The sequence below is a fragment of the Saccopteryx bilineata genome, chromosome 6 (assembly GCF_036850765.1).
Source record: "Saccopteryx bilineata isolate mSacBil1 chromosome 6, mSacBil1_pri_phased_curated, whole genome shotgun sequence".
NCBI classification, from domain to species: Eukaryota; Metazoa; Chordata; class Mammalia; order Chiroptera; family Emballonuridae; genus Saccopteryx; species Saccopteryx bilineata.
The window spans coordinates 125786712-125810499 of NC_089495.1; the positions used below are offsets into that span (position 1 = coordinate 125786712).

The 23788-nt window shown below is 43.4% G+C and overlaps 1 protein-coding gene across 1 annotated transcript in view; it reads right to left on the reverse strand.

Annotated features, from left to right (window-relative positions):
* Nucleotides 1-14820: 14820 nt before the first annotated feature.
* Nucleotides 14821-23788, reverse strand: part of TIMP2 (TIMP metallopeptidase inhibitor 2) — a 51710-nt gene continuing 42742 nt past the window's right edge. Inside the window, exons 4-5 of the mRNA XM_066234192.1 lie at nucleotides 19599-19723; nucleotides 14821-17758 (exon numbers count right to left, since the gene is read on the reverse strand). Of these exons, the coding sequence (XP_066090289.1) occupies nucleotides 17561-17758; nucleotides 19599-19723 (323 nt within the window). The 3' untranslated portion in view covers nucleotides 14821-17560. The remainder of the gene's footprint in view (nucleotides 17759-19598; nucleotides 19724-23788) is intronic.

The window sequence follows — 23788 nt, forward strand, 5'->3', positions numbered from 1 at the left end:
AGAAATTTGGATCGGCAGTTGTAATGACCTTGTGCAGTCTTATATCAGCTTCAATAACAAATTTACTTCAATAGTGCTAAGAAAGTGTTGACAGATATTAATGGCAGATCATGACATTTTTAAGCCACTAGTCTTGCACTTTAATTACACAGCAATTACTAAAGCTTATTTATCAAAACACTGTAACCTAGGGGCACATGCGCGGACCAGCGCAGCTAGAAATTCTGGGTCTTGAGGGAGAACTGTGAGGAATGAAGAAAATAGAATTGAAAAAAGAGGATGGGATTGGGAGGCCTCTTCAATGCTGACAGCAATATCAGAGAGAGAGAGAGACATAGCCCCCAGGTTGCTCTATTATATAGCCATATGCAAATAAGGAAGTCTTTGATACAAAGTCACACATCTGAGGCAAAAACAGAAACTCTCTTAAGGCATAAACAGGAATACCCCCACCATGCATAAGCAAAATCAATCAACATTAGAACAAACAAAGAGTAAGACTAAGAGCACGTAAATTGCTTCCAGCAACTTAAGCAAGCAAGTGAAGTGCGGGTATCAGATGAGTGCAAATACTCAGCTTCATAGCCAATATGGAGGTGGAGTGGGGAGAATTCAGCCTTTTGCTGTGTATATGTGCCACATCTTCTTTATCCAGTCTTCTACTGAAGGACTTTTTGGTTGTTTCCATGTCTTGGCCACTGTGAACAATGCTGCAATGAACATGGGGCTGCATGTGTCTTTACGTATCAATGTCTCTGAGTTTTGGGGGTATATACCCAGTAGAGGGATTGCTGGGTCAAAAGATAGTTCTATTTTCAGTTTTTTGAGGAACCACCATTCTTTCTTCCATAATGGTTGTACTACTTTACACTCCCACCAACAGTGAATGAGGGTTCCTTTTTCTCCACAGCCTTTCCAACATTTGCTATTACCTGTCTTGTTAATAATAGCTAATCTAACAGGTGTGAGGTGGTATCTCATTGCAGTTGTGATTTGCATTTCTCTAATAACTAATGAAGATGAGCATTTTTTCATATATCTGTTGGCCATTTGTATTTCATCCTGAGAGAAGTGTCTGTTCATGTCCTCTTCCCATTTTTTTATTGGATTGTTTGTTTGTTGTTGAGTTTTATGAGTTCTTTGTATATTTTGGATATTAGGACCTTATCTGAGCTGTTGTTTGAAAATATCATTTCCCATTTAGTTGACTATTTTGTTGTCAGTTTCTCTTGCTGAGCAAAAACTTCTTAGTCTTGATGTAGTCCCATTCATTTATTTTTGCCTTCACTTCCCTTGCCTTTGGAGTCAAATTCATAAAATACTCTTTAAAACCAAGGTCCATGAGTTTAGAACCTATGTCTTCTTCTATGTACTTTATTGTTTCAGGTCTTATATTTAGGTCTTTGATCCATTTTGAATTAATTTTAGTACAAGGGGACAAACTGTAGTCGAGTTTCATTCTTTTGCATGTGGCTTTTCAGTTTTCCCAGCACCATTGTTGAAGAGGCTTTCTTTTCTCCATTGTGTGTTGTTGGCCTCTTTATCAAAAATTATTTGACCATATATATGTGGTTTTATTCTGGGTTTTCTATTCTGTTCCATTGGTCTGAGTGTCTATTTTTCTGCCAATACCATGCTGTTTTGATTGTCGTGGCTCTATAATAGAGTTTGAAATCAGGTATTGTAATGCCCCCAGCTTCATTCTTTTTCTTTAGGATTGCTTTGGCTATTCGGGGTTTTTTATAGTTCCATATAAATCTGATGATGTTTGTTCCATTTCTTTAAAAAATGTCATTGGAATTTTGATGGGAATTGCATTAAATTTGTATATTGCTTTGGGTAATATGGCCATCTTGATTATATTTATTCTTCCTATCCAAGAACAAGGAATATTCTTCCATCTCATTGTATCTTTTTCGATTTCCCTTAACAATGATTTGTAGTTTTCATTATATAAGTCCTTTACATTCTTTGTTATGTTCATTCCTAGGTATTTTTTTTTTTCGTTGCAATCATGAAGGGGATTATTTTTTTTTGAGTTCGTTCTCAAATGTTTCATTGTTGGCATATAGAAAGGCTATGGACTTTTGTATGTTAATTTTGTATCCTGCGACCTTACTGTATTGGCTTATTGTTTCTAGTAGTCTTTTTGTAGATTCTTTGGGGTTTTCGATGTATAGGATCATATCATCTGCAAAAAGTGATACCTTTACTTCTTATTTTCCATTATGGATGCCTTTTATTTCTTTGCCTTGTCGGATTGCTCTGGCTAGAACCTCTAGCACCACATTAAATAAGAGTGGAGAGAGTGGACAACCGTGTCTTGTTCCTGATTTAAGGGAGAAAGCCTTCAGTTTTGTGCCATTTAATATGATGTTAGCTGATGGTTTATCATATATGGCCTTTATCATGTTGAGATATTTTCCTTCTATACCCATTTTGTTGAGAGTCTTAAACATAAAATTGTGTTGTATTTTATCGAATGCCTTTTCTGCATCTATTGATAAGATCATGTGGTTTTTGTTCTTTGTTTTGTTGATATGGTGTATTACGTTAACCTTTTTACATATGTTGAACCATCCTTGAGATTCTGGGATGAATCCCATTTGATCATGGTGTATTATTTTTTTAATATATTGTTGTATTCGATTTGCTAGTATTTTGTTTAGTATTTTAACATCTGTATTCATTAGAGATATTGGTCTGTTGTTTTCTTTTTTTGTGCCGTCCTTGCCAGGTTTTGGTATGAGGGTTATGTTGGCTTCATAAAATGTGTTTGGAAGTATTGCTTCTTCATCAATTTTTTGGAAGACTTTGAGTAGAATAGGGACCAAGTCTTCTTTGAATGTTTGATAGAATTCACTAGTATAACCGTCTGGGCCTGGACTTTTATTTTGGGGGAGATTTTTAATAGTTTTTTCTATTTCTTCCCTGCTAATTGGTCTGTTTAGGCTTTCTGCTTCTTCTTGACTCAGTCTAGGAAGGTTATATTGTTCTAGGAATTTATCCATTTCTTCTAGATTGTTGAATTTAGTGGCATAAAGTTTTTCATAGTATTCTACAATAATTCTTTGTATATCTACGGTGTCCGTGGTGATTTCTCCTTTTTCATTTTGGATTTTGTTTATATGAGTTCTTTCTCTTTTTTCCTTGATAAGTCTTGCCAAGGGTTTGTCAATTTTGTTGATCTTTTCAAAGAACCAGCTCCTTGTTCTATTAATTTTTTCTACAGTTTTTCTGTTCTCTATTTCATTTATTTCTACTCTGATTTTTATTATCTCCTTTCTTCGGCTGGTTTTGGGTTGTCTTTGTTTTTCTTTTTCCAGTTCCTTAAGGTGTGAAGTTAAGTGGTTCACTTGGGCTCTCTTGTTTGTTTATATAGGCCTGAAGTGATATGAACTTCCCTCTTATCACTGCTTTTGCTGCATCCCATAGATTCTGATATGTTGTATTGTCATTTTCATTTGTCTGTATATATCTTTTGATCTCTGCACTTATTTCTTCTTTGACCCTTTCATTTTTTAAAAGTACGTTGTTTAGTTTCCACATTTTTGTGGGGATACTTTCCTCTTTTTTTGCAGTTGAATTCTAGTTTCAAGGCTTTACGATCAGAAAATATGCTTGGTAACAACTTCGATTTTTCTGGATTTGCTGATGTTATTTTTGTGGCCCAACATATGGTCAATTCTTGAGAATGATCCATATACACTGGAGAAAAATGTATACTCTGTCACTTTGGGATGAAATGTCCTGTAGATGTCTATCATATCCAGGTGCTCTAGTGTTTTGTTTAAGGCCAATATATCTTTATTGATTCTCTGTTTGGATGACCGATCTAGAGCCATCAGCGGTGTATTGAGGTCTCCAAGTGTGATTGTATTTTTGTCAGTTTTTGTTTTAAGGTCAATAAGTAGCTGTCTTATATATTTTGGTGCTCCTTGGTTTGGTGCATATATATTAAGAATTGTTATGTCTTCTTGATTCAGCATCCCCTTAATCATTATGAAATGACCATTTTTGTCTCTGATTACTTTTGCTGTCTTGTAGTCAGCATTATCAGATATGAGTATTGCTACACATGCCTTTTTTATGTTATTTGCTTAGAGTATTGTTTTCCAGCCTTTCACTTTGAATTTGTTTTTATCATTGTTGCTTAGATGAGTTTCTTGTAGGCAGCATACAGTTGGATTTTATTTTTTAATCCATTCTGTTACTCTGTGCCTTTTTATTGGAGAGTTTAGTTCGTTTACATTTAGTGTAATTATTGACACTTGTGAGTTCCCTATTGCCATTTTATCCATTGCTTTCTGTCAGTTTTGTGTCTTGTTTGATTCTTCTCTTTCGTTTTTCGATCTTTTGTTTTTGTTTGGTTGTATTCCATACATCTTTCCTCTGTTGCTATCTTTTTTAAATCATGTGCTTTTGTGGCGGTTTTTTCAATGGTGGTTACCATTAAGTAATGAAAAGGGTTCCTACCTTTTCAATGAAAGGGTTCCTACCCTTTTCATTGTAGTGCACTATCTTGTGAGTACTTTTGCACTCCATCGTCCTTTGCTACTGTTAATCTCCATCCTCTCCCCCCTCCCTTTCTATTTGTTGTTGTCACAGTTTAAATTTGGTTTTATTGTGTTCTTCTTGGAGCTTTTACTTCTGGTTTTGTTTTGTTCTTTGTATCTGGTTGGAAAACTCCCTTTAGTAATTCCTGGAGTGGGGGTTTTCTGATGATAAATTCCCTCATCTTTTCTGTATCTGTGAATGTTTTTATTTTTCCTTCATATTTGAAGGATAGCTTTGATGGGTATAGTATTCGTGGCTGAAAGTTCCTCTCTTTCAGGACTTTAAATATTGGGGTCCACTCTCTTCTAGCTTGTAGAGTTTCTGTTGAGAAATCTGATGATAATCTAATGGGCCTTCCTTTATATGTTGTATTCTTCTATTCCCTGGCTGCCTTGAGAATTTTTTCTTTATTGTTGGTTTGTGCCAATTTCATTATGATGTACCTTGGAGTAGGTTTGTTGGGGTTAAGAAAACTCAGAGTTCTGTTTGCTTCTTGAATTTGAGGCTTTAGTTCTTTCCACAGGCTTGGGAAGTTCTCAATCTATTATTTGTTTGAATATGTTCTCCATACCATTTTCTCTCTCTTCTCCTCTGATATACCTATTATTCTTATGTTATTCTTTTTGATGGAGTCAGACAATTCCTGTAGGTCTTTCTCATTTTTTTTTAAATTTTTGAGTCTCTTTCTTCTCTCTGTTGTGCCTCAAGTTGCTTGTCTTCTATTTAATTAATCCTACCTTCTATCTGGCCTGTTCTATTAGCTAAGCTTGTTACCTCGTTTTTCAGCTTGTGAATTGAGTTTTTCATCTCTGTTTGATTTATTTTTATAGTTTCAGTTTCCTTGGTAATATGTTCTTTGTGTTCATTGAGATGTTTTCTGAGCTCCCTAAATTGCCTTTCTGTGTTTTCTTGTATATCTCTGGGTATTTTTAGGATTTCTATTTTAAATTCTCTGTCATTTAGCTCCAACATTTCCAATATATTAATATTTTTCTCCATAGATTTTTCCTCATCTATCTGTGCTACCTCTCTGTCTTTTGTATCCATGATATTCGATTTCCTTTTCCTTAATGGCATCTGAGGGTGGTTTTGTTGATAGCATTAATGAGAATTAATAAAGAATAAAAAGTTAAGAAAATAAAAATAAGAGAATTAAAAAAATTATTATTCCCCCCCCCTTTTTTTTTCCTCTCCTCTCCTCTCCTCCCCTCTTCCCTCCTTCTTGAGAAAATCTTGTGGTGAACAGTGAATTATATTGTGCTAAATAGAACAAAAACTACCTATAATGGAGGGCCTGTGTTGGGGAGAAGTGATAAAGGGGCAAAAAAGGGGGTATGGACCCACAAAATGCAAAAAAGGAAAAAATTTGGGTCAAGAATAAAATGATTTGCTTTTAGGTGATGGTTGACTAAGAGATATGATGAGAGGAATAAGAGGGAAACAGGAAAAAGGGGAAAAAAATTTTAAAAATTACTATTGTATTTAGTGGAGCAAGAAATAGATAAAATGGAGAGCCAGGGTTGGAAGCACTGCTAGTGAGTTAAAAAAGTGAAGTAAAAAACCCCCAAAGCACCACAAAGAAAAATTTGAGTCCCAGATAAAGTAATTTGTTCATGATTGAGAATTGAATGAGAGGAAAAGTAAAGGAGAAAAGAAGAAACTAATATAGAGGGATAAAAAAAGAAAGAGGAAAACACAAAAAGGAGAAAAAATAATAAAAGGAGTGAGAGAGAGAGTTAAGGGTTTTAGAGTGCAACCCTCATAGAGAGAAAGGAAGAAGAAAGAAAAGATAATGGGAGATGTAACACTTATGGGTAGTGTACTTCAAGGAGAGGAGAGAGTAAGACCAGCAGAGAATTAAATGACCAAATTGGAAGAGGAAGAAAATAATCAAGACAAGAAGAGAAACAAACGAATAAATATAATAAAATGGGATAGGTTATAAAGTCTGTGGATTATTCTTGATTTTGAGAGGTTATCTTCTTGCTTTTTCTTTTCTCTCCCTCTTCCTGGTCGGTGACTCTATACCCCGGGTTCTACCCCTGTGGCATGCTTAGGTATAGGTTTGCAGTTGATAAGTCTCTATGGCGATGTCATGTATTGGGCTTCAGTCTCATTGGCAGTCGAGGCTCATTAGCATTTGCAGGCTCTGCCAATGAGAGAGTTCGTGTTCCCAGAGCCTCTCTCCTAGTCTTTCCTTCCTCAATTAGTAGCCTGATGATCCAGCTATGGGGTTGCTGCTTCCTCTGCCTGGAGTAAGAGGCTCAAAGAGCTGGAAAATCCCCACTCTATTCCCACTATGCACAGGGCTCTGGGTAAGGCTCAATCAGTCAGAGCCGCTAGTATAATCAGGCGGGGCTTTGGCCCACACAAAGACCTCTGACTCTGCCCCTCTGTCCGAGAACATGGGCGCCCACTCCCAGGGGAATCTCTCGCCCACTATCTGTGCTCACCAACTAGGATATCCAGCCAGCCACCTTTCACTCCTGGTGAGGCGCCCCGCCCGCATGGAAAAGTTCCAGTGTAGGAAATTTCGCTCCCACTCACTCCCCGTGCACGCTGCTTTTTGGGGCGCATGGGCGACCTCAAGACTCTGGTTTCGGCCAACAGAAAGACCTCTGACTCTGCCTCTCTGTCCGGAAACATGGGCGCCCACTCCTGGGGGAATCTCTCGCCCACTCTCTGCACTCACAGACCAGGAGATCAGGCCAGCTGCCTCTCACTCCAAGTGAGGTGCCCCACCTGCACAGAAAAGTTCAAGCGTAGGAAATTTCGCTCCAACTCACTCCCCATGTGCTGCTTTTCGGGGTGCAGGGGCATCCCCGAGACTCCGGTTTCAGCCCACAGAAAGGCCTCTGACCCTGCCCCTCTGTCCGGTAACACGGGAGCCCACTTCCGGGGCTCTAGGAGGAATCTCTCGCCCACTATCTGCGTGCGCCGACCAAGAGATTGGGATGCATGGCTGTTTCAAGTGCCTTTCTTTGTCTGGGTTTCGCGCAAGCGTTAGCTTGTGTTGACTGGGTTGCCACAAGCACAGTTTTTGCTCGGCTTGGATGTCCATGCCACAGCCTGGTTCAGATGTTTGTGCCACAGTCTGGTTCTATTCACACCCTATGCCCGCCTTAGTTCCTATACTCTCAGTTCCCAATGAAAGCAGCCCTTATTTAGGTTAGTGAAGAAGGTGGAGTGTTTCTTCCTCCTTATTGCCTTCGGGGTTGATTATATATTTAGCCAATTTTTCGCTCAATCATACCTTCACGTTTAGTGTGGATCTTCTGGAGGCTCCAAGGATAGATTTTTCTGGCTCTGGTTGAAGATCTTGTTGAATTTTGGGGAAGATTTATCGGTATCACTCCTTACAATGCCATTTCTCTGATGTCGTCTGAGAGCCAAATTTTTAAACTTAAACTATATAAGTAGGTACATTCCTTATCGAGGTATTGCCCACACATGGTATTTTGTGGAAAAGCCACACTTAAGGGGCCAAAGAGACGCATGTGGCTCGTGAGCCACAGTTTGCCAACCAGAGTTCCTATGGAGGGCCTATGTGACTTTCAAGTCTTAAGGGAGGGGAAGGGGAAGGGGAGAGGCAGTGGAGGGCCTGTCCCTGACAATCCCATCCCCTATAATCCTATCACTCATTCTCTTTCATGGAGCTGTAATTCATTTCAAGAAACTAATAATTAACAAGGTCTACACCTGTGGTTTGTTATTTTCTAAACATTTCTACCTGGCCCTTCTTGCACAACCCAAGGCAGGCTGAACCCCAGCCTGGCCAAGCGCAAAGGGGGGGAGCAGGCCTGCGCTCACCTCTCTGCGGCCACGGCCCTACCCCATCGTTCCGCACATGGCATGTCCTGGCTCGGCCTTTTACTCTTCTCTCACTCAAATTGCTCACTTGCTGCCCTTTTTTCCTAGAGGCTGAAGAAACATTTCCTAGAGCACATTCCTCAGCCCTCTCCATGTTGCAATATGTGCACTGATTCTTTCTTAGCGAAGTCCTCGTCCTTTCTCTCAAATCCCCTTTTTGTCCTAGATGTAAATCTGGCCGGACTAGGAAGATGTAGCACCCTTTCTGTATTGAGCATGCTTTTAGCCATTGTGGCGGGTTCATTGTTAAGTTTAGCCATTGATCAATGTAAGGGAACTGGTCAGGGTGGTCTGGATCCTCAGTCATGATATTCCAGACTGCCCTTACCACCCAGGGATTAAAAGTCCCAGCCGATGGCCATCCAACCCCAAAGGTGGGCTATTCTGATTCACAGAGAGTGCGAAGTCTTCTTTTTGACCATTTAATCTCGTACCCACGGTTGTCTCCATAGGCTTCTTGAAAGTGCTTTAAGAGAAACCTAAGGGGGTCTTCCGTGTACTGGGCCCTTCTCCCATATTTAACAGCTAGGGCACTGATTTACAAAATTGAAACTGTCTGGGAGAATGCAGGGATCAGCACACCAATAAAGGCAAGAAAGATAAGACAGATAATAATTAGTACTCAGAATAAAGGATGTTTGACTATAGAGGTGTCAATTATTACACAAGACAAGAGGCAGGAGCTGACAGAAGAGAACAATTTCTTCAGGGGAGAAGTCAGACAGAGTGCCCTGAAACCAGAGGTCTTGGATCCAAAAAAAGAGATTTAGTGAGTCCAGGGGAAAAGGCCCATACCATGAAATGCCATGAGGGATTTCTTGGATGAATAAAGAGAATCTACAGTATGAATAATTCACCATTTAAGAATTTTTAATACTTCCATGAATTTTTACTTCTGTGAATTTGTGGGCTCTAGTGAACAGCCACTAGCTCATATGAAGTTTACAAATTTCCCTTCACTTTTGCCCTCTGGTTTTAAGTCAGAAATTTCCTATTTTTCCATGCAAGAACTTAATTCAGGCCTTAAAAACAGACACATTTAGACATTAAACAAAGACTTCACATACAATCACACAAATCAAGAAATTTAAATGAGTGCGTTTTACTTATTCCAATTAAAATTATACCAGAGATTTTCCTGACCAACAAAGAGAACTTAAAAAACAGACAATTTACTAATTTACATTTATATTCAATACTTGACTTTTAGGCACACAGTTCAATAGACAAAGGAAGGGGTTCCCCCATCAGGGGCCTCTCAGGTGCTCGCCCAGCCAGATTCTTCACAGGAGCTTAGGCTCAGGCATCAGAGATCTTACTCACACACCAATTACTCAGGGGTTTTAGAGAGAAACAATGAAAGCAAAGAATGAGATCTCAACAAGCACAAAAGTGTCCCTGGAAGTCCAAGACAGGACTGATTAGCTCAGTGCCTACTCAGGTCTCTTCCTGAGAGCACCACCAAATGTCCTCACTAATATCTTATTCTGAGAGCACAACTAGATGTCCCTAGAAGTCCGAGGCAGGAATCAGTCCCCACTAATTGTCTTCCTAGAGCACAACCAGACGTGTCCCAGAAAAGCCCGAGACAGGACCCAAAACTCTCCACTGACGTCTCGGTTTTGGAGAGCCTATTGCGAGAGTGTAACTGCGTCTGGTCCTCTACGCAATAGTCCAAATTGATTAGTTCCAAACAGAAAAACTAGAATTCAGAACAAAAAGCTAGAATTCAGTAAAGCAAAATAGTTGCTTTACCTACCTCCTTGATTTCTCCGCCAAATTGTCAAATTTTGGGATTGGGGGTGTCTGCCAAAGAGTTGTCCGAACACCACAGGAAGACAGGGAGCCCTGGAACGTCTCAGGTGGCGCCTCTCCTTGAGATCTTAGCAGGGTCAGGCAACCCTCTGGAGAGATCAGCCGATCTGGGTGTCTCTACCCGGTGACATGGAACACCAGATGCCGGATGAGCCCCCAAATGTTGTAAAGTAGCGTTCCGCCAGGTTTACGTAGAGACACCAAGTCCAAATTAATTTTTGAGGAGTTTTATTAATAAGAGGAGATTTATTAATAAACTGGCTGCATATGACAAACACGGGGTATAGCTGATCCAAATTGTGCAGTGTTGAATATAGCTCTGAGTGTAAGGTATTTTCTGCCGTGGAAGAAAGACATAGCCACCAAGTGTGGACAAGCAAAATGTTTTATTTAGAGCACATCCTGGGCGAGGTTCACTGGTCCGCAAGACAGGGGCCAGGGAAGTCGCACAGCTTCCCTCGCCCGGGGTAATTTATAGCGTCGGTAGGGTGGTGGTCATGGCAAAATTTCATTGACTGACAGATTTTTTCAAAATGCTCCTGGGCCGTTTCTTTTGGCGGTCATGGGTGTGGGTGGTTTCGGCCAAAGTCCCCGGACCTGGTTCCTCATGTGACCTTCCCCCATTGCCAACCGACCTCACAGTTCTCACCGAAGCAAATAGTGGGAATAAAGGTTTCCCAAAACACAAAACTGGAGTCCACAGCCCGGTCTGCTGTGTCTTTGTCTTCAGCTCCCTCTTCCAGTCCTTCAACTGGGGGATGGAGGGAGAGAATGTGTGTAATGGGAATAAAGTGCACTGTGAAGTTAACACATGAGTCTTCCTGTTTTGTTTTGTTTTGAAAAATTAAATGAGCAGAGACAAAACCGTAGGAGCCTATTCCCCACCTGAGAATCCTCGACTAAGCTTCGGGTTGAGATTTGTGCCAGTGTGAGTACTGTCTGTGCCCTCAGTGTTTCAAAGACGGTTTTCACTGCTCTTGGCCTGCTACCAATGTTTCTGTGAGGGATTAAAAGTTTGAGGCAGGTAGCGGAGGGGGGGTGTGGAGGTGGGGATGAGGATGCAGCAGGCAGGGGAATGAGGAGATTTGGGTTTTATTCCAACTCTTAATTGGCAGGGTTTTTTGAACACTTCTTTTAACTAATCCTTAGCCTCCATTTCCTCAAAGGAAATAAAGATGATCTCTAGTGTCTGTTTAGTTCTCATAACAAAACCAATGGTATTTACTATTATTTCCATTGCTGAACTCATATGTGCCAGATACCAAGCTGCCTACTTGACCAACGTTGTCTGAATTAATCTTTGTGACAACCCTACAAAACACATGGTTCTCATTTTATAGATGAGGACACTTGAGTATGCAAGATCCCAGCATGCAAGTGGTACTGACCTGGGGGTTTAAACCCAGTTATTTGTTAGGCTCCAAGTTCATACCTTTACCAAAGAAACAGTGGGAAAGGCCTACACCCCTGCCTGAGAATGTAATCTGAGACCTAGATGCTGGGAGGAGCCTTTGGCCACCCACACTATGGCCCTGCTGCCCTCAGCTTCCCTCATAGAGGCCTTCAGAGTGGAATCTTCTGGCGGTATGTTCAATCTCAGAGGTCACCTGAAAAATGCAAATTAAAACCATCATGAGGTACACTGCACACTGTCTAGAACAGCTAACTATAAAAACTAGATGTTGGAGACAATAGGGAGCATATAGACCCGTGTAAGACTGCAGGGAAGGTAAAATGAAGCAACCATTTTGGAAAATAATTTGTCTCTTTTAAGTAACAGGAGCACGTATGGTGCAAGCACACATCCTTTGCTATTGCTGCTGTAACCAGGGCTATAGGTGGGAAGATTCCAAATGTGCAGAGGCAGACCACTCTCCCTCCATCTTTAGAATTGTGTGCCTCCTGGACATCTCTCCCCGGAGGTTCTATGAGGTCAACCACCACATCTGGCATCACCTCCTCTAAGAAGTCTGGAGGACAGATCATGAAAAGAAATGGAGAGGACTTGCATGCACAAAAGAGTTACCCCAGCAGGCTTGACTGCTTTCCTTGGGAAGTCTGCTTGCCAGGTTAGTGTCTGGGAACCTGGATTTGGAGGGGTTCCTCCATTCCCAGCTCATGTGCCTCCATGTTTGTTGATGCTTCCTCCTGGGAGCCTGAAGTTGTGCTACATGCTGGGCAGAGGGCACCTGCATGGCCAGCATCCCACCACACCGAGGCCAGGTCTATAACCAGCCCCATTGGTTAGAACAGGGGTCGGGAACCTATGGCTCGCGAGCCAGATGTGGCTCTTTTGATGGCTGCATCTGGCTCACAGACAAATCTTTAATAAAAAAAAATAAAGTTAAAAATATAAAACATTCTCGTGTATTACAATCCATTCATTTCCTACCGCTCATGTTCATGGTTGCGGGTGGCTGGAGCCAATCACAGCTGTCCTCCGGAACAACACCAAATTTTTACTGGATAATGCGTAACGTACATGGGCCATTGTAGGGCTCTCATGGAATTACATTTTAAAATATGTGGCGTTCATGGCTCTCTCAGCCAAAAAGGTTCCCGACCCCTGGATTAGAATTTTGCCTCTGGTCCTTCCCCCTGCCCCTCCCCTACTCTGTTTAAAGGGGCAAAGCAAGACATGATTGGCCTAAAAGTAAGACTTTCAGCTTTGGGGTAATGCAAGCAGCACTACTTCTGCCCCAATCTTGGATCCCATCCTCAAATCTTCCTAACACTCAACCTTCCTCCTATGACCCCCCCCCAGCCGACACCCCACCATTCTGAAGACTCAATTTGGAGCTGTCTTACTTTTGTATTTTAATTGGAAAGAACTATTTCTCCCAGTTGTTGCAGCATGAAAGTGTGCAGAATTAGCTTATGTTTATGAATGTCCTTTTCCCCCCACAATCACTTTGGTTCTTGGAGGAGAAAAAAATCTATTACAGCTAAATGATTTCTCCAAATCAAAGCACCTTTTTTCACTGAAAGATATTCAAGGCAACTGCCTGTGATGAGGTGCATTGTGGGTTGGCTCAAAGCTCAAACTCCAGGCCAGAGGTAGACCTGGAGTCTTAATGCAAAACTTATGGTAACAGTATATCACCTGTATAAAACTGACTGTCGCAAAGTATCTGAAGGTCCACTGTTCAGTTTGACTTTTTTAAAAACTGTTAGGTTAGGTAAACATATCCATTAGTAATTAGGAGTGAAAAGACAGTAATACCCAAACTTTTAAAGTATTTCAACCAGTCCTGGCAGCTCTTTCTCCCCCTCTCTAAACACTTCCGACTCTCACCTCCTCTCTGTAGGATGTTCTGACCAGAGAGCCAGCTGTCCGCAGTTGCCCCATTCTGTTCTTTCACAGAATGAGCAAAACTAAGGGGGAAATACTAGTGTCCGGTAGACTCTCTAACAACCTGGTCACCCCATATGGGGCTCTCCACACTGATTTGAAGTTGTGTGCAAAGAACAAGAAAACTTGGATAGTTGTTGAAACTGGATCATGGGTGCATAAAGTTTTTATATCACTCTCATTTTTGTATATGTTCAAAATTTTCCATGAGGAGAAGTGTTTTTTAAAAATGTCATGTTAGACCCTGAGTACCTAAAATAAATGAAACTGGTAGTAATGGTCTGCTAAGACCCCAAACGGGGCCTGTAGGTAAAGACGGGCACAAATGCCAAGTAAGGTCACTTGTATGACAGGAAGTTTGGGTCTTATTGTCAGATGCTGCTCTGAGCCAGTTTCCCCATATATTGCACCATATAGAAAAAAACAATCAGAATATTTCTGCAGTCAGTGATATTAAGTGGATGGCATTTAATGCTTGGTGACACAGATGTAAGTGCGAAGATTGTTCCCTTAACTCTTTCATGCTTCAGAAAGGCATTGGTAAGTTTGTTTTCGTAGATTACGCAAACACTGCACAAAACAGGAAACAAGTGCTCTGGGTATCCTCGGAATAAGAGATTCTGCCCGTGGGCCAGGAGTGGGCAGGTATTTAAACATATCACTCAAGAATTTTCATATGATGACTTGAAGTAATATGACTTTCATTCGAGTTTAAATTATGATGGGGCCATCTTTCCTGGCACAAGAGGAAAAGGAGGGAGGCAGGGGGGTGGGGAGGAGACGGCCTACAGAATTAAGAGACTCCAGGGAGCACTTGCCACATATGTGCACCTTATGTGGATCCTTATTCAAACCAATAAACTGCAGAAAAGCACTCATGAGAACATTAGAGAGATAGCAACACTGGCTGGGTAGTCAAGGACAGTCGTGGGTTCTAATTAATCGTTAAGGTATGGTAAAGGTATTTGGAGAATGTTTTTAAAACAGTCTTCATTTTTTTAGAGGTATGTACTGAAACATTTAGAGGTGAACCTGCATGATAATCTTGAACAGGGGGGTAGGGGTGTGGGTGGGAGGGAAGACACCAGCGTGCATCCTCCCCGTGGGAGATGCAAAGTGGGTGTAGGGCTCTGCTTGTCTGTGTGTGTGTGTGCACGTGCGCACGTGTGAGAACAAAAAGGCCTATGCTCTGAATGTCACACACAGTCACATGGAGACAGCCAAGCTCTCTTTGATAATACTGTTTATTGTCCATTGACAGAGTGATCGCTCAAAAAAAAATAAAAAAGAAATGATACAAAGCATTGGAGACATGCGAAGTCTGCTTATCAACTCCCGACAGCTCTCATGTGTTCCCAGCACAGGAAGGTCTCAGACTTCATATTCCAGCAAAAAACACATCGTCCCAAAATTTAAAAAAAAAAAAAAAAAACCAAACAAAAATTAACAAAGCTTTAAATTATGGCAGCAAGTCCAATATTTCTTATGACTTAGCAAGCAAAGATCTGAAAACAACTACAATGTAAACGTTATTTTAAATATTTTGAGTCACCTGCATGAGGACAACAGAGGAAAGAAAGAGCAATGCTTAGAATATAATATAAATTAACAACACCGAATGGACAGCCTTCTTAAGCTGTGTATTTATTGCAGTTGTTGACTGTGAAGGTATCTGAGTGGCTCTGTCTCTTGGTTGCCACTGGGCACTTCCTCTTGCTGTTTTTTTTTTTCTGTTCGGCACGGCTAACAGACCAATGTGCATGGATTAAATATAGACACCATCTTTCAGAACTGACTGACTCAAAGATTCTTTTCTTTGTAATAATTTGAACCAGAGCAAAGGTGGGAGACAGATACTCAAAAGAATAAGAATGAGAGCTGAAGGGACCCACCATCCTAGGCTAGGATCATGCCATGCTTTCCACTCTGAGCCAAATGCTTCCACGATGCAGAAACCTCTAAAAAAAAAAAAAAGTGCAAGTCTAACACCTACCAAGGATAATAAAAAACACAGCACAGGAATGATTATAACTGATGTCAGAAACAAACAAAAACATTAAAAAAGTCAGATGAAACAGGAGTAAAGGTTACATGTGATATAATAACACCATACAGGAAGCAAACAGGAAAGGTTGTTTTATGGATTGGAAGGTCTGGTGTTCTTGTATATACTGAGTCACACGGACTGGTCCATCATGACACCTCACAGACTTCCTATCACTATACAGCATGACAGTGCCCTTGGAGAAGGTCTAATTCCTGGGTCCTCTAGTCTTCCCTGGAAAGGGAAGTCATCAAAAGTCTGTACTGACCAGGTCCTGGGCGGGCACGGGGGGGGGGCGCTGCATGCCACTTGGGGGCCAGGGGTCTTCTATAGGTGCTTTGGGGTCACTGCAGAATAGAGCAGACTTGGAAGATGATGACTTTGGAAATATTTTGCAGAAGGACCACTCAGACCAACAGACCTGGGCTTCATGTGTGTGTGTGTGTGTACCTGAGCTAATGTGTGCATATGCTTGCATCTTGTGCATGATAGACTTAGAACAGTTTGTCTTTAAAAAGCAAGTAGGATTTAAAAGGTTATCTTTATTCTTACTGAGGAATTTCTGCCTGTGTTAACCCCCATTCTGCTGGCATGAGAAAACCATTTTTAGGGAATACTAAATAGGTTCCCTAGTTCCCTAGGAATGGGGTTTCTTAATGGGGACATTTTTGTAATATAAGAAATGTCAGCAGAGGTTGGTACACCTGTAACTTGGGTTCACATGCTATCTGAAAATTCATATTTATAAAAATGAGATGTCTCTTAAAGCCAGCACGGTATCCTGGAGGCCCAGAAGGAAATGAGTTGCACTGGGGCCACCTGCCACCAAAATTCATCCTCTTTAGATAGGACTACATAAGACACTAGCTAACTTCCCTCGCAGGAGTCCAGGGACAGGACTGGGCTGTTGGTTTTGGAAGGGATCGTACTAAACCTTCTCAGGTAAGGGGTACACAGCAGGACCGAGCTTTTGCTTTCCCCAGGATGTGCACACAGAGAGCACAGCTAGCTCACACCATGGGTCACACACAATGCCCTGCAAAGCCAATCTGTGCAACTTGGTCCAGATACCAATGACAGAATGAGGAGGGAAAGCAGGAGGGACTTCAGAAGCTCATAAATGAAATGCAAGGGCAGCCAAGTGTCCCCCAAATGTCTGTCCTCAGGGCGGAATGCCCCACACTCACCCTAAGTGTTGGGGAATGTGTGTGTATGCAAGGGGAATGCAATGCCTTGGCTGAAGCCCAGGCCTGTTGCCCCCACATCACACAGCCCAGAGGGCGGCTCCCACTGGAATTCTGTGAATTAATAAGAGTAATCAGGGCTCCTTTGAAAACAAGCTGCTCCTGAGATACAGGAGTCACAGTTGAGGGAGTCCATGGTCAGCAGAGAGGAGCTTGGGGGTGAGGGGAGGAAACTTGAAAGGGGAAGGGACTGACACCTGAGGGCCAGAGGAATGGAAGTGGCAGGAAATGAGGGACATGCCCCTGTCAAGATGAAGGGACCTGGTAGGCCTGCTACACAGTTTTGCAACGACCCTCAAGTTTCTGAAAAATGCACATTTCCAGGCTCTGCCCTAACCAGGCTGTAGGAGGGCACCCTTAAGTGCTGCCTGCTCAGCATCTGTAACAGCGCCAAGGCCGGGCCTGGAAGGGAAGCCCGGGTCCCACCCCGGCCTGCAGCCCAGCATCGAGACTGACACGCACAGAGCCCAGGCTGGCAGGGCAGTATAGGACCGACTTTTTCCTCCAGAACCACAGCCGTGTTAAAGGGGGAAACAGGGCGGGGAGGAGAATGACACTAATTTAGACCCACTTGGATGACTGTTTTATTCATGCTATTTCCAGGAGGGGATGTCAGAACTGGACCAGTCTACACTCTTGGAGGCTTTTCAGTTGGCCACAGGGGTGCTGCTGGCCTGCTTATGGGTCCTCGATGTCGAGAAACTCCTGCTTGGGGGGCGCTGCTCCACGATACCATGCGCAAGAGCCATCGTTTCTCTTGATGCAGGCGAAGTACTTGGCCTGGTGCCCATTGATGCTCTTCTCTGTGACCCAGTCCATCCACAGGCACTCGTCCAGGGAGGAGATGTAGCAGGGGATCATGGGGCAGCGTGTGATCTGGGAAGAGGGCACGGAGGAGGACTCAAATCGGGGAACAAGGCCACTCAGGGGCATCTCCAGAACCCAGCGACGTGCGCCTGGCAAAGGTGGCTGAGGGAATGCCCGCGGGAAAGCAGCACGGGGAGCTGGGACTGGAGTGCAAGCTGCTCCACTGGCAGCAGGTGGCCTGCCCAAGGGGAGATGAAGCCAGGAAACCTTGTGCACCCCCTCAGCACCCCCAACCAGTGCAGGCACCCCTCTGCTTTGGGACATCTGATCTACCTTCTTTGAGCACAGCAAGAAAACTTTACCTCAGCCCCATCCCCCTGGGAGAATGAGTAATAACTGCAACAAAGGAAGTGGAATAAAAAGGGTGGCATCTTGTTCAAGCACACCTGGGCTCAGAGGAGATCAGCAAATAGTACTGGTCTGAGGAAGCTGAGGCTACAAGAGGGTGAGACCTTCACAGCCAAGTGAAGACAAAGGAAGAGCTTGTTTTTGATTCTGTGCTGGGCACAGAGGAGTCTGCTTAGCCTATGGGGAGCCACAGGTCAGAACACTCATTTCAAATAAGCTCAGGGCTGGGCTGTTGATGACCGACAGGATGGGCAGGAGGGCCGCACACCCAGCGCCCACCAGCACCGGCCAGTCCCAGCAGCCTCTCCACAGGCTCGTGCTTGGCCCAGCACCTTCTGGACCAACATTCACGAGTGGTGACGCAGAGGGGTGCCTGGTACCCAGCAGTGCTTCCTGGGTAGGGCTGGTAGGGAGGGAGGGTGGTAACAGGATCCAGGCCTGGGGGCTGTGGAGGACAGCGCATCTTCTACCGCTGCATGAGTGTTAGTGACGCTCTCACTATGCTCAGCACAACCTCTGGGCCACTTTTTAAGAAGGGAGGCTGGGCCCTGGCTAGGTAGCTCGATTGGTTAGAGCAGTGGTCCCCAACCTTTTTTGGGCCACGGACCAGTTTAATGTCAGAAAATATTTTCACGGACTGGCCTTTAGGGTGGGACAGATAAATGTATCACGTGACCGAGACAAACATCAAGAGTGAGTCCTAGACGGATGTAACAGGGAATCTGGTCATTTTTTAAAAATAAAACATCGTTCAGACTTAAATATAAATAAAATGGAAATAATGTAAGTTATTTATTCTTTCTCTGTGGACCGGTACTGATCCGCGGCCCAGGGGTTGGGGACCACTGGGTTAGAGCATCATCTTGATACACCAAGGTTGAAGATTCAATCCCAGCTCAGGGTCCATACAAGTATCAACCAATGAATGTATCAATAAGTAGATACATTCTCTCTCTCTCTCTCTCTCAAATCAATGAATGAATTAAAAAAAAAATTTTTTTTTAAGGTCAAGTACCCAGTGGGACCATTATAAAAAAAAGAAAAAAGGATGACAGAAGGCTCAGACATGACCAACACAGACCCCGCATTCACAAGGCCCCCACGGGCTGCAGATGCTGGCAAAAGTGTGACACCTGGGACACCTTCACAAAGCACAGTCTTTACACATGTACCTTTGGAAAAAGTACTCACAGGACCATATTCTCCCCACAAAACTCCTTCTCCTAGAAGGCTTCCCTTCTTAGAAGCTATGGTCCACACGGCCAGATTCCCCTACCTCTCAGATATCCCTTGGCAGAGGTATGTCTCAGGGTACTGGCCAGGCTGGGGCCCAAATGTCCTATCCCTGTCAGAAAGCCTCACCCATGGGGAGGCCACACATCCCTAGAGGCCTGTGCAATGTTGGGACTCTGCATTGAGAGGCCCTGGAAAGCCAGGAGTCAAACCCTGGCAGTCCTCCTGGAGTTGGTGGTGATGTTCCCAGAAGGAGGTGCTGGCTTACCTTGCACTCACAGCCCATCTGATACCTGTGATTCAGGCTCTTCTTCTGGGTGGTACTCAGGGTGTCCCAGGGCACAATGAAGTCACAGAGGGTGACGTGCATCTTGCCATTCCCCTCGGCCTTTCCTGAGGAGAGACAGGGATCATTGAGCTCAGAGCAAGCTGTCTTCCTTCAGTCCCCCTCCTGTGTCTGGCTGCGGCTCAGCCATGCATAAGTTTAGTTCTAATAACATCGTGTGTTAAGGGCTGAATTGTGCCCCCAAATTCACAGGATAAAGCCCTGATACCCAGAAGCTCAGGATGAGACTATATTTGGTGAGAGGGAGGGTCTTTAAAGAGGTGAATTAATTAAAATGAGGTCATATGGGTGGGCTCGGATCTAATCTGACTGGTGTCCTTATGAGGTCAGGACACAGACACACACAGAGGTGATAACCCTGTGAGGACACGGAGAGGACGGCCATGTACATGCCAAGGAGAGAAACCTCAGGGGAAACCAACCCTGCCGACCAGTCCTTGATCTTGGATTTCCAGCCTCCAGGACTGTGAGGAAATAAATGTCTGTTGTTTAAGCTTCCTAGTCTGTAGTCACAGCAGCCCAGTATGACTAACACACCATGAATTCTTAATCCTGAGTGTAAAACTCACTGTAGAAAACATAAAAAATACAGGAAGAAATAAAAAAAAACCCAAACCTCTATTTTCCTTACATACAATTAACATATTGATATATTTCCTCCCAATATTCCTTTAGGTCATGTTGTAGGTAGGTAGACTACATTGCTTCCTGTTTTATCTTTCACCAAATATTTATTCACGAGCATGTCCTCCATTTGATGTGGCACTTGGAATTCGGGGCTTTCCCATTAGGAACAGCGAAAGCATGGACATCTATAAAGCTGGAGGCCGACTCTGAATTCCCTTCTGTGGGATGCTCCTGCTGGTCTCTGGACCTGAGGCCCCTGACTACACTCTGTTCCTGAACCTTGTGGAAGAGCTTTGTGGAAGAGCTCCCGCTGTGCTGCTGACAGTGTTGGCTTTTGCCCAGCAGGAGAAAAAGACAAACGAGTGTACTCCAGGGAATAACAGAACCTATGGAGGGCAATGAAGGTCACTTAACATCTCATCCCTCCTGCTATGACAGCACCTTGTCAAGAGACACAAAAACCCAGCAATGAGCCCCAGAGGAGCTTGGCCTAAGAGTGATGGGTGACTCCTCAAAAGACAGACCACAGCCTGGAGCTGCACCCTGAGCAGCTCCACATAACAAAGTTTCAGCGCATGCAGCTTAGTAACCTCAGGCAGGCACAGCGCTGGCCACTTGCCGAGGAGCACCAGCTAATAGAAACGAACTCAGTGAAGTAATACTGCAGCTTGTCGGCCAGGCACCGTGGCATCCTGTGTGCTGGGCAGGTTACAGGAAGCCTTCTCTCTATGCCTTTGCCTGTTTTACTGGTCCTTAGCTTTGGGAGCTCTATTTTTCCTTGTATCAGTGTGGACTTGTATGACATTCCAGGGAAAGAAATGAATCAAGAAGCAGGGTTACTACCACAGCAGTGGTCCCCAACCTTTTTTGGGCCACGGACTGGTTTAATGTCAGAAAATATTTTCACAGACCGGCCTTTAGGGTGGGACGGATAAATGTACAATATAAAATTATGCGACCGACATAAAAACTGTGGTATTTTTAAATATAATTGTCGAACTTACGAGACAAGCATCAAGAGTGAGTCTTAGACAGATATAACAGAAGGAATCTGGTCATTTTTTAAAAATAAAACATCGTTCTGACTTAAATATAAATAAAACAGAAATAATGTAAGTTATTTATTCTTTCTCTGTGACTGGTACCAAATGGCCCGGTACCGGTACCGGTCCGCAGCCCGGGGGTTGGGGACCACTGTACTACAGCATTTATTCTGAATCTTAATAACTAAAAAAGAGAAGTGTTTGAGTGGCCTTCAATGCTTCAAAAATATATATTTGACTTTCTTCTAAACCTGTAGCCATTTTCTGTGAGTTCAGAGTATCTAAGGAAGGAGCACAACTAGCAGATAACAAATAACTCACTCCACCCTCTATCCTGGTTTCTTCTGACATTTACCACCCATACAGGTAGACCAGAGCCTCTCCCCTACCCAGCCAGCTCATTCACTACAGACAGGTGGAGGTCCACTCTGGATCCGCCCTCCAAACTCCTGGAGTGATAGTGATAAGATCCTTGACTGGCGTCAACATCCTCGTTCTGTTGTTCCTTGTCTTTCTTACACAGCTGCCCCCTAACCACATCGTAGGCAGAAAGTAAAGGTTGTTGTCTCAATCCTTTTCTAGCCACAGCACCTTGCACAGAGTAATTACTCAATAAAAGTTTACTGATGACAAGGGGGCTATGTGTTATAACAGTTTGCTTCATCATCTGTCTTTTTCTTGTGTCCTTCCCTTTTGACTTTTTCACCACCAATTCAAGCTTCTGCAGACAGGAGGCAAAGGCAGGACAAGGAGAGGAAATGCCAAATTGTATCTTTTCCACAGCCCGAGTTGCTGGGCTGACATGAAGTTTGGGGGCTGTTTATAAATGGAGTAGCATTTCAAGTTTGGGGGCTGTTTATAAATGGAGTAGCATTTCAAGTTTGGGGGCTGTTTATAAATGGGAGTAGCATTTCAAGTTTGGGGGCTGTTTGTAAATGGAATAGCATTTCAGAATGTTAAAAGGAGACCCCCCTTGACATAGATAATTAAGACTTGCTTGGGAATGCATGAAGTGAACATCTGTTACTACATTCTGCTTGTGTCTGCCTTGGAGAAAGCAGGCACAGAAAACCAGGAATTAATTAAAATTTGTTAGGGTCATAGGTTTATATTTCCTTTTGGAGGAAAGAACAGTAGAAGAAAATGACAGGGCCTACTCTGTAAGAGTTCCTGAACACAAGTGCCCAACTCGACATGTGAAGGTGAGTCACCAGCCCCAGCGGGGTGGGCTGCCTTGGGCCACGTGGTCACTCCCAAGGCTGCAGCCAGACCGTGCCGGTGGAGCAGCTTACGACACACTGATTTCTGACTAGCCCGTTTTGACTCCGAGAGAAAAAGATTTAGAATCTGTGTTTTAGAACGTAAACACTAGATTTGATCAGACTGTCACTGAGGCCAGGGAAGAAGCTGGATGGGCCAGGCTCCTCTGTAGTGGGGTGAGTCACAACGTTAGAAGTGCCTCCAGACCGGCTAGGAAATGCGTGTGCTTCCAATATTACCTGTGAAATAGCTGGAGGTGATAGGCACACACTTATCAAGTAAATAAATCTTCAGAGGTTTTTAATTTTTATTACATGTGGAGCTATATAATTTGGATGGTTCAGTTGTAGCAGGCCTATATGATGGGTGCTACAGGTACTTGTATAATGAACAGACTTCTTATTCAGATTAGAGACATTTAATGGGCTCGTATGTGGGAACAGCACAGGACACACACATTACAGAGACTGACGGGAATTCTTAGGCTTTCTGTGTTTGATTCTCAACACTTTATTGGGATACAGAAGCCCCTCCCTTTCAGACAAGGGACCAAGCAACATAAATTCTCCTATCACATTCCTGCTGGAGTTGGTCTGGGGAAGGGGTCCCCAAACTTTTTACACAGGGGGCCAGTTCACTGTCCCTCAGACCGTTGGAGGGCCGGACTATAAAAAAAACTATGAACAAATCCCTACGTACACTGCACATATCTTATTTTAAAGTAAAAAAACAAAACGGGAACAAATACAATATTTAAAATAAAGAACAAGTAAATTTAAATCAACAAACTGACCAGTATTTCAATGGGAACTATGCTTCTCTCACTGACCACCAATGAAAGAGGTGCCCCTTCCAGAAGTGCAGCGGGGGCCGGATAAATGGCCTCAGGGGGCCGCATGCGGCCCGCGGGCCGTAGTTTGGGGACCCCTGGCCTGGGGTGTGGCCTGAGCATCAGGATCTTTACAAACTCCCCCTGGACCTCTAATGAGCAATGTAGGTGGAGGAACACTGGGTTGGATATGGGGCAGGCAGTGAGACTTCTACAACTGGACCAAGGGAACAAAGTAGCAGAGTGTAATAAACCCAGGAGTTAGGTCAACCAGGTCTATTTTTCGTTTTATTTTTTTAGGTCAACCAGGTCTAAATTCTGGCCGCACCATGCCCGGCAGCATGACGCTGGCA